The sequence below is a fragment of the Arvicanthis niloticus genome, chromosome 2, assembly GCF_011762505.2.
Source record: "Arvicanthis niloticus isolate mArvNil1 chromosome 2, mArvNil1.pat.X, whole genome shotgun sequence".
Lineage (NCBI taxonomy): Eukaryota > Metazoa > Chordata > Mammalia > Rodentia > Muridae > Arvicanthis > Arvicanthis niloticus.
This window is the reverse complement of record NC_047659.1, coordinates 81,711,779-81,723,594: the sequence shown is the minus strand read 5'-3', so window position 1 is coordinate 81,723,594 and position 11,816 is coordinate 81,711,779. Positions and strand designations below refer to the sequence as shown.

The 11,816-nt window shown below is 38.7% G+C and overlaps 1 protein-coding gene across 1 annotated transcript in view; it reads right to left on the bottom strand.

Annotated features, from left to right (window-relative positions):
* Positions 1–842: 842 nt before the first annotated feature.
* Bdnf (brain derived neurotrophic factor) overlaps positions 843–11,816 on the bottom strand; it is a 30,328-nt gene continuing 19,354 nt past the window's right edge. The window contains 1 exon segment of the mRNA XM_034496309.2: positions 843–4,522. Coding sequence (XP_034352200.1) covers positions 3,752–4,522 — 771 coding nt within the window. The 3' untranslated portion in view covers positions 843–3,751.

The following is an 11,816-nucleotide window of genomic DNA, read 5'->3' as shown; positions in this document are numbered from 1 at the left end:
CAATGATACATTGTACAGATATAGTTCACTGCTTTCTGGGATAGGCTGTCAGTGCTCAAATAGGGAGCCTTAGGAGTCAGAACAGATGCTTTCTTCCTTAATGGCCCTTTCTATAATTTAAAATCCTTCCATTTATTTCCCTAAGATTTAGTGATAACTTTAAACACTTTAACTAAATTACCCAGCGGCTTGGCAGCCATCACGGAGGCAAATCTTTTTAGAGATTGTAGCAATCTGTTAGATCATGGATACTATGATATAAAATCTGCATGCTCCACATACAAAAATTAAATCAGTGCAATGGATACAAGCACATGCTGCAAATGGCATCACTTCCAAACCAAGGGGACATGACCTGTCTCCAAATATTGAATTTCTGCAGGTTTTTCAGTCATTGACTTTCTAAATTTGAGCCAATTTATTCTCATTATCCCTAAGTAAATCTACTTTGATTTTTAAAAAACAGTTATTTTATAATCAAATAGAGCCTGCTAGCTCTGGTTCATGGATCCTGATGTTGCTAGGATGCATGACTTAGTATTTGATGAAAGTATAACACTTCAAAGGGGAAAAGTTTCAAGTGTCCTAGAAAATGACACTCCTGTCTTCTACCACAGAAGACAGGCCCAATCCCGGAACTTCTCTGAAGCTTACAGACTGCAGGATTGGCCTCCCCATGCTTTGAAATAAGCTTCCTGTGTGGAGGACTGTTCAATTGCTACCACTAGACAAGGTGATCTTAAAGCAAGGAACACATGTATTTATAATGAAACACATTTTCGTATTTTACAGTGAAGAGAAAAAACCCGGAACCCCCAGACTTTATGTACTTTGAAAATATATTTAAAAACATTAAAAATTCTATATTTAAAACATATATTATATGTTAATTGGTACACTTAAATAGAACCTGTATTTACAATAGGCTTCTGATGTGGTTAAGTTTTAATGCCAATTTTTTTCAATAACATAATTATATAAATATACTAAAATACAATAAATATTTTTTTCTTGTTTTACATGGTGAATAATATCTTTACCATAGAGAGAACAAGGCCACAGACATTTACTTACAGTTTCAATGGGAATCACTATAAAAAAGCAACAGGCCTGCTGCCATGCATGAAACATTTCTGCCAAAAAGAGACCACAGCAAGACTTTAAAAACAAAACAGAACAGAACAGAACAGAACAGAACAGAACAGAACCAGAACGAACAGAAACGAAGAAGAGATTTTAACAAATAAATCTCAGGTCAACATAAACCACCAACATGTAACTATGATGTATCTTAGTGGGTAAGAGAGCCAGCCACTGACCACACAATTGCTGAGTGTCTCCTATGAAGCCATTTAACAGACCTGGCCCTTGCAATACTGTAAGATTGTGATGGGGATCCTTTTGTTTGTTTGACTAATGTCTCTCAGAATGAAGCTGCAAAAAGTGAACATATAGCAGATATTCCAAGCATTCCTTAATAGGTTAAAAAACGATGACAAAGATTAATGTTGTCAAACGGCAGAAAACAATCTATGCTACATGAAGTCTTTCAAAAACAGGGTATTCAGTGGGACTCTAAAAGACAGACTAGTTCTAAAGGAACAATTGAACAAAAAGAAACTATTTGCTGATGGTATCTTCACTCCCTGAGTCACAGTGGACGTCCACTTTTGTTCATCCTTTCCACTCCTAAGATGAAGCAATCGTTTGCTTCTTTTTTCTGATGCTCAGGAACCCAGGCAATTAACCACTAACACATTCACGCTTGGAAAAAGCCTGACTAGGGAAGTGGGCTTAACACTAGTTCTCATTGGGTCCATTCATTCAGGCTTCCAACTTGACCTCTTTTAACCCCAAAGGGTAAAGTACTGAAAGGACTCTTGTGATGAAGAAACAGAACCAGCAGGAGCTTTCTGTGTTCTTCACTGAAGCAAACTTTCCTCCTGTGCTCTTGTCTCTTTCACAGTGAAAGCACTTTTCCATGTCTTGTCTTTTTAGCCCTTACAGACATCGCTCACTCTGCCTGAGTTTTGATGCTTTTTTTTTCTAGTTTTGTTTGTTTGTTTTCTTTTTTCCTTTTACCAAAATGTCTCAATAAATAAATAAATAAATAAAACCTAGGCTTCCCGAAGTCTAAGCTCAAAGCAAATTAAGTCTGTTCACAGCAAATATTTCCCATCATGCTGCATTAAGATCATCATTGCTGTGCCATATTTGGATCCAAAGCTGCTTCAGGTTAATCCAACTTTATACACAATTATTTAGGAATGGGATGGAGGCCATAAATGGATTTGAGTGAGGTGCTCTAATTGAGAACCTCTCGAGCACTGTTAGGTAATGTAGGCACTTAAAGCAGAAGGCCTAAGCAACTTGACACACCATTCCAGAGCCTGCTCTGAAGGGTGCTTCCGAGCCTTCATTTAGGAATGTCGCAAGTACCATTCCCCACCTCCATCTAGACCTCAGGATGGCCACTCAGAAATTCCTCCCGCACTGCCAGGAAATAGTTTGTCAGCTCCACTTAGCCTCCACGGGGCCATTCAGTCCCATTTCAATGGCAGTGTGGTTCCCTGCTCTAATCTAAGTATCTGTCTGCATACAGTAACTTTTATCTGCAAACATAGCTTGGCCGTATTACAATTTACCCAATATTTATGCCTTTAAAAAAAAGAATATTTTGGGTTATTCTTATTTGTTTCTCTTTAGGGTAAAAAAAATAAAAATAAAAAAAAATCACTGTTTTTCATGAGTGTCATGAAATGACACCCGTTGTTCATCTGTTCATAGCAGTGGTAAAATATTTCAAAGCGCGCAACTTAATTTTCTTTCTTAAAACAAAACAAAAAGGGACCAAAATAGGAGGAGGGAGGGAAAGAATGTGCTTTGAACAAATGCTGGGCTTTCCAATAAAAGCAGTTTTGCCTGACCCATGCCAGAAGAGTGAGCTGGGGGACCAGGGAGATACATCATGGGCAGTGGAGTGTGAGCATTTTATTCAGTTGCCTTAATTTTTATTTGTTTTCCAGTCATCTGATTGGATTTTGCAAACATCTTTACAACATACAAATGTAACGCTTTATCAACCAGAATGGATAGTGAAGAAATTTTCTCCATCCCTACTCCGGGTGGAACTAAAAAACAAAACAAACAAACAAACAAAATAAAACACAAAACAAACAGAAATCTACCCCTCCCGTTTCCCATCCCCTAAGCCAGTAAAGCAATGACAACAGCACCTTGACATTGTTTTAATTCCAACGCTATCAGAAGTAAGCAGTAAAACAGAGTACTAACAAGAACGAAGATACTTAGTGTCTAAAATGTAAACGGAATGTTTTGGTTCAAATCTTTGTTTTTGATTTTTTTTTTTTTTTGGTTTTTTTTTTGTTTTTTGTTTTTTATCTGTTTTCTGAAAGAGGGACAGTTTATTATCAATTCACAATTAAAGCAGCATGCAATTTATTATTATTATTTTTTTAAACTTTTTGTTTTCAATTCTTGGCAACGGCAACAAACCACAACATTATCGAGGAATGTAATGCAGACTTTTAAAGTTGTGCGCAAATGACTGTTTCCTTTCTGGTCATGGATATGTCCAATAAATAGATTGTAGAACCACTGTACTGTATAAACTTCATTTATACATGCAGTTCATAAAATTATTTCTTTCTTAACTGAATAATTTACCCTGTTATGTATATATACAAATAGATAATTTTTGTCTCAATATAATCTATACAACATAAATCCACTATCTTCCCCTTTTAATGGTCAGTGTACATACACAGGAAGTGTCTATCCTTATGAATCGCCAGCCAATTCTCTTTTTGCTATCCATAGTAAGGGCCCGAACATACGATTGGGTAGTTCGGCATTGCGAGTTCCAGTGCCTTTTGTCTATGCCCCGGCAGCCTTCCTTCGTGTAACCCATGGGATTACACTTGGTCTCGTAGAAATATTGCTTCAGTTGGCCTTTTGATACCGGGACTTTCTCCAGGACTGTGACCGTCCCGCCCGACATGTCCACTGCAGTCTTTTTATCTGCCGCTGTGACCCACTCGCTAATACTGTCACACACGCTCAGCTCCCCACGGCGGGCGGGGTCGGAGTGGCGCCGAACCCTCATAGACATGTTTGCGGCATCCAGGTAATTTTTGTATTCCTCCAGCAGAAAGAGCAGAGGAGGCTCCAAAGGCACTTGACTGCTGAGCATCACCCGGGAAGTGTACAAGTCCGCGTCCTTATGGTTTTCTTCGTTGGGCCGAACCTTCTGGTCCTCATCCAGCAGCTCTTCGATCACGTGCTCAAAGGTGTCAGCCAGTGACGTCGTTGTCAGACCTCTCGAACCTGCCCTGGGCCCATTCACGCTCTCCAGAGTCCCATGGGTCCGCACACCGGGGTAGGCCAAGTTGCCTTGTCCGTGGACGTTGGCTTCTTTCATGGGCGCAGCCTTCATGCAACCGAAGTATGAAATAACCATAGTAAGGACAAGGATGGTCATCACTCTTCTCACCTGGTGGAACTGTGGGAAGGAAGCAGAGACAGACACAGAACAGGTTAGAACTTACTTTCTCAGGGACACCATGTGGCCCATCTGCTTGTAATTTCAGACTTTTTTTTTTTCTTTCTTTCTTTCTTTCTTTCTTTTTTTAATGTCTTACTGATCCACTCCAGCTGCAGGGGACACAAATCAATGTCAGTTACTGTGCTGTATGTGGCTTAATATAAACCAGAGACATGCAGTGTTTTCCCAAGATTTACATGTAAGCCTGAGAGTAAACGGTTTCTAAGCAAGTGAACACCCTGTGGCTTCCCCCACTCCTACCTCCTCCGGCTTTAGCAGCTTTGGGGGTTTAATTTTTAATGATCTCTGCTCACGCTGTCACCAGAAACACAATCACAAATGTTACTAAGCAACAACTGCAAGTGGAATAGTAATCTTCCTTTCAAGTCAGCAGCATAGTCCTGGGTAGGAATGTGTGAGTGAAACGGTAGTGGCTGGAGGGCTGGGTGTCTGCAGCTCAGTCTGAGCAGGAGCAGTACATACAACAGCAGTCAGAATGCTGGGAGGGGCCTTTTCTAGAGGCGATGTGACAGCACGTTGGACCACCTTGTTTTGCAGATAAGGAAGCTAAAGGCCACACAGGACTTGCCTGGTGTCATGAAGAAACTTTAGGAACTAGAGAGCCCGTCTCCAACGTTTTACTCCGAGAAGGTTTTGCTTATTTCCAACCAATTCATTTTCAATAGGTTTGTTCTAATGATATGCCTTGCCTGGGTTGGGCATGTAAACAATGTATCTTTTAAGAGAAAGCTAGAAAGCTGGAAGAGTCCTCAGGAAAGGCAGTCAAGTCAGGATCAATGCCTTTCACATGCAGACATCTATCTGTTCAGACTCTGATGGCACTTTGATGGCTTGTTTTGGCAAACCGAAGAGAGCTCAACTTCTCATTAGCAGAACTCCACCCCCTTCGTGTGTGTGTGTGTGTGTGTGTGTGTGTGTGTGTGTGTGTGTGTTTAACACTGAGTTGTCATACCTTTACAAAGCTGAGTAGTATTTTACACACTTTGGAACTGGCAGCTAGTGCTTCTTTGTGTGCATTTGAAGTTTCCTACAAAGTCTCTTAACACACCACAACGTTAAATTTGGCTTGCATCTATAAGCACGCTCTGCAAACCCAACTAAAATTGAATAACAAGCAAAATTAAGACATACCTATGGACCATACCAAGGTTACGTCAGGTGGTGGAAGACTTCTGAATTACTTACCGGAAGCATTGTGCCTCTTAGTAGTAACGAGTAGCGTTTCCTTAACTCTAACTTGCTAACTTTCTACTTATCAGCCGAGGAACATAGACTTGTAAAGACATACACCACGCATAGCATCCATTATTCAGGGTAAGTCCACCAGAAGGAAGTATGTTTCTGCCCATGATGAGTTGTCGAACACAAGAATAACCTACCTCCAGTCAAATAGGGCACAGTGCAGAAATGGCCAAAAACTTTAATATTAAAAAAAAAATCAAAGTTTCTATCATTCACTTTTGAAAGAGACAGGGTACTGTACTACCAATGAAAATTTCCCCAGATATATTCACCTTTAATTCGCATAAATGGTAAACATACTCAGAACTGCTTGCACTGGAGGAGTAGCCAGGCAATGAGAAGACAGCAATGATCCTACATGGTATCCTGAACAGCGCACACAGACAGTTTAAGCAGTATAAAGCTGCAGAAATTCTCACCAAAGTGGGACATTAAAGCCCTCTCCAATTCTATAGTGGCATCTTCGTTATCTTGAGGCTCTTCCCCTCAGGAAAGCAATGTACACAACAGTTTCAGACTTTGTAGCTGTGCACAGCCTCCACACACCAGCCATAGTAAGAGGAAGTTATCCACAGACCTAGTTACCCAAGTGCAGCCAGACAGGAAGGAAAGCAAGTGAGACAACATTTCACACTCACAGTTCAGGCAATGGTTTGAGACTAATTCAGCATCCCTCTGAAGAAGGCTTACAGCTTCCTTCCCCAGGAGACTGGACACTGCCTGAAGCCATCTCCCCTGCTCTGCTCAGCATCTCTACTACTTGGTAGCCACCTCATCCTTAGCCAAGGGTCTTGAGCCACTTGCCCATTTGTGTCTTAGGAATTTTTGTTGCTGTTTTCTATAGAGTATCTTTGCGACCTTTAGCCTGGACACAATGAACCAGTATGAGTTTGTAAATTACTCAAGGGAGAGTAAAAACTATTCATGTTTGCTTGCTTTTATGTTTTATACTACTGACGAGCAAAAGTTCAAGATAAATAATTAGGTTTTCGCTATAAATTGAGAGAGAGAGAGAGAGAGAGAGAGAGAGAGAGAGAACTGCTTGGACCACATAGTAATTTAAGGTTTGAAGGTTTGAAAGGCAAATTTAAGGTTTCGGGGAAAATACACCAGTTAATCCTGCTAATATCTAAAAGTTTAGGAGTGTTTTGTATCTAGCACCATTAGAGAAATGGATCCTGCATGGAGGTTTCTGATCTGGGCAGGTAGTACTTATACCATTGAAGGAGACTTTTCTCCGAATATATAACTTAGGTGCATTCAAATAAAGCAGAAAAAAAAAAAAAAGAAATGGATGAAGGCAATGGTAGGTAGGTAACATCTGGCTTGCCAATCACAAGTTGATACTACAGAAAGACACAATGAAATCTGAAATGTTGACATTTAAAAACAGGTGAATTTTAGAAGCAATGGGATGTAGATTTTGTAAGCATTTACTAAAAGGCTGTATGCTTTTAAATGGCTGGAGGTACTGAGGCATCTTAGCTACAGAGTTAAAGATTTGTTTTATTACTGTTACACCAATGACTCTTTTAGTGATACATTTTTCTATACTTGAAGAGGTTTCCTCAGCCTTCCTCGGGTCTCATTTATCATCTTTATTGGTAACATTCTGATAAGGAAAGCACTCAAGGCTCTGTCTATCATCCTTTCAGCAGTCCATATGCAAATTTCAAGTAAACAATTGGTATCTGAGTAAATATAACTCAGCTTTCCCTCCAAATCTACACATAGATTTTGTTCTAGGCTGAGCATCTAAATAGATCCAGTAATTAGCTAGGTGGTAATACATTCAGCCCCACTCCTCCTCGGAGTGGTACTTTGGCAATCCTTTTGGTCAACATGCTGACTAGGATTTAGAAAATGCCTTGAAAAGTAACTCAATACTTTTTGTGAGCACGAAGGCATGGCTTACTTTGCCTGTTCATTGTATGTTTCTTGCTATGTACACAAGGATGGTCTTGGCTCCAGTCTCAATTCTCCTACCCCCAGCTTCTGAAGTGTTGGGATTACAACATGCACCATCATGTCAAGCTATGCTTTTTTAAATCATGGCTTCCTGATATTTTGGGTAATCCTGGAGTTGACTAAAATGTTCAGAATAAAGTTTGATATAAACTTTGACACCACATTTCCTGTATAGCTTTCAAATCTAGTTGGTGAAGGCAGGTCACCAATGTTTCCATCCAAACTTATTTTTCCAATACTTCTTTCTCCAGCACAATGCTACCATTCTGGCTCAGGCTTTATCATCTCATTTTTGACCATAATGTCTCCTTGTTGTGTGGGACACCCTTTTTGTCCTATTAAACTCCTGACAAAATACTCCTATACTATTCTGGTACACAAAGACTTGCAATGACTTCACTTCTTCACTTCTGTTCTGACTAGGCCAGGGTCCCTGTGGTCCTTTGTCATCAGTGGAAGTTATTTGATTTTCTCTGTAAATAGAGATTTCTCCTCTCTACCTCTAGGAAACTGAGTCTTGGTCATCTTTCTTGATGACCAAGTTTAGTTTAAGCACTAAAATCTGCCATGCCTGCCACCTTCTCCAATTACTCTAGCACACACTGTCTTCTCTTTGCTTCTACATTATTATCATATTTGGTACTTTATGCCTCCCCCATCAATTATTAACAGTAGTTACTAGTTGTGGCTAGTCTTCTGTAAGAAAATAAGTTCTAGGAAGACTTTCTTAGCCTCATCTCAGTAAAGTTAATATAGGGTGTGCTACATTAAAAAAAAAAAAACAGTAAAAAGGAAGCTTAGTTAGAAGCATAACTCACAAGACTTAAACATTCAACTAGAACAATATGCATGATAGCTTGCTCCTCTACTGCAGTACCATAATAATTTGTGCTGTCTAAAAGATTACATAATCTTCATCAAATTGGATTGTCACACAGAGAGGGCAGTTAATATCACCATGATCACACAGTTACAGCAATTACACTTCTAACTCTGTCAAATGTCACAAAACTAATAGGTCTCCTCACCCACGTTTTTACTACCAGAACTTAATGCTAGTTTTGGAATATTCTCCATCGGCATGCCTGCCTGGATGTTGCTATCTATGATTCTGCCTTGATGATAATGGACTGAACTCTCTCTGAACCTGTAAGGCAGTGCCAATTAAATGTTGTCCTTATAAGAGTTGCCTTGGTCATGATGTCTGTTCACAGAAGTAAAACCCTAACTAAGACGCACATTAATAAAAATCTACAAAATAACATTAAAGAAGTTTAACTTTCATCTGCTTTCACCACATCTATATATCCACCCTACTTCTGTTTGTTCAATTATAAGGCAAGGGATCTATTTTCTAGTTTCACTGTCTAAGAAGGAGTTAAAACGTTTCTGTGACTTTAAAAAAAGACAAATGATCCAGAGAAGGAATAGATGAAATTTTAAAAAGAGAAAGATACTCTTTCCAAGTAAGAAATGAAAAAATGCTTTGTGAAGCTTCCACAGTATTCAGAAATCTCTGTATAAGATAGAAGTGGGTGATGCCTGAGTAATGAATGGGTGAGAGAAGAGCTCAAGTTAGAAGATGAAGAGAAGAGCTCTGGACTAGAAGTGGTAAGAACAAGACAAAACAACTGCCCAGCTTTATAAGGTTCTAGGGATGATGATGACTATATTGGATGATACTTTATGGGCACTGAAGATCCTATAAGAATTTCTGAGCAGACACGGGTGTTTAACTTGGCACACAGAAGACTTCAAGGAGTGGCAGATTAGACTAAATAAATAAGTTCAATAATTGTATTCTTATTGAATGGTGAGCTTTAAAAATAAATACTAAGTAGTTGCTTAAATGTGGAATTATGGGTCTGAATCAATGTCTTTATTGAAACATGCTTTGAAAAGGAAAGTGGTTACAGAAGTAGGTAGAGTTAAGTATCAGCAACCATCAGTAATGTTTGGCCTGGCAAAAGAAAAGGACATAGAGAGATAGAGATGTGGAGAAACTACAAACTTTCATTCCAATTATAATTGTACTGAACTTTGGTTCTATGGCTCAGCACTTTTAATTCAAAGATCTCCAAGTGCTTTGCAAATATTAAGTAATTAAGACTCATATGACCCAAGAGATGCAGGTAACTATAATTATCCCCATTTTGTGCTGGAGGAAAGAGGATCAGAGTTTTTAATCAACTCATCCACTCTGTGTGGTTCCCTTGATAGAACAAGGTCAGAACCTAGATTCAGAATCTAGATTCCAGAAGTTCGGCCTTATGGTAAAGGCACTAGTTTGTTTCATCCATATACATAATTTCCATATTATTTTCTCATGTATTGCTAAAGCAAGAGTAAACAAAAAATAAGACAATACTAAACACACCTACACATTTCTCAAAGAGGATAAAGTTGAAATTCATAATTAAAATAAAAAATATGATCATTACAGATATTCACCTACTTAGCTGTTTGTCCATTTGATTGAAGATAATAAATAATTCTGAAAGTAATATTTGATAATGTATATGTTTCAAAGCTTTTAGAATTACCTTTATAAAGTAATGTTTAAGTATTTATGTCTCAAGATATTCAAAGACACTGGAGTGAAGGTTAAATTTAGGTATTAATTTGACTACATTAAAGAGTATTGTTTTGAGGTATGATTGTGTTTCTAAAGATGGTGAGACAAACTGGTGGATTGAATAGGAAAGTTTATCCTTAATTGTGGGTGGACACAATTCATATCATTGGCTGGTACCCAAATAAAACAACGAGAGACTGAGGGCAATTGGCTCTCCCTCCTATAATTGGTTTATACTCATCTTATCCAAGACTCAATGTCACATAGACACAAGTTCTGATGTTAGGCATCAGAAGTGTCAGCTCTCTGGACTTGCATGAGTGGATTCTTAGGCTATTGTGCCTTCAGACAAGAACCAAGCCATGCTACAGCACAACAGGGTCTACAACTCTCATGGTGCCTCTTACCCTTCGTAATCATATGTGCCAATGTCTGTAATATGCCTGTGTTCAAACATCTATATCTACATCAGTTCTGTTTCTCTGAACACACTAATCTAACTTTTTATAAAGTATAGTCTTTCTTATCAGAGTACTCTAACCCCTGGTTTTAGCATGTCATTAAATGACACAAACTTTATTTACTGATACTACAAAAACCAAATAGTTTGATTAGTCTATAGTAAGAAGTACAGGTTAATACCATGAGAAAAATGTATATTTTCCTGAATCATTAATTTGACAGAAAAATTTACAGGTATCTTTGATAGAATACCAGTCTTCTGTACCTTCTTCTACTTCCCACTCCTGACATAAACAGACAAATAGACAGACAATCATTTTTTTTTTTTTATTGGCAAAAGACTTACCTTTCTTTTGAAGCAAAACTAGACCACCTATCCCATAAGGACAGAGACCCGAACATTCGTCCTGGAATTCTTACACACAGTAAACTGTAGAGTATATTATGTCAACTAGATTCTCTAGCTACTGAATGATCTAATAATGTTTATGTTGGTGCTACTGGAACAGTATATGGGGAAGGTTTCATTAAAGTATGAGCCATAAGTCTTAGTATCAACTAAAATGGTGCCTTGAATTTGAGAAGATGGAATAAAAAAATGATCTATTAGAAAGACCAGCTCTTGGCAGAGAACTCTCTACCTTGATATCCTAACCTTAGGCATAGCTGCCAAGCTCCAGAGGTCCTAGGTGCTGCCATTAACACTGCCTCAGGCAACCTAATGGCTCCCACAACCAATGGAGGTTTCTGAATGTCAGAGACCCCTAGCGAGCCCTGTTCAACCTGCTCTTCTCCTTTGCCTAAACAGCACATGACTCTTAACAAATGAGCCCCAGCACCAAGCATTCCTAACTCACTTACATATCAAATATGCACTTCTAAATAGCCTCTGGAACAGCTATTTTTAATTATAGAGCCCAACTGGCAGCTGACAATCAAGAATTAAAGTCTTTTTAAATTAAGATTTCATTTTCTTCTGCCATC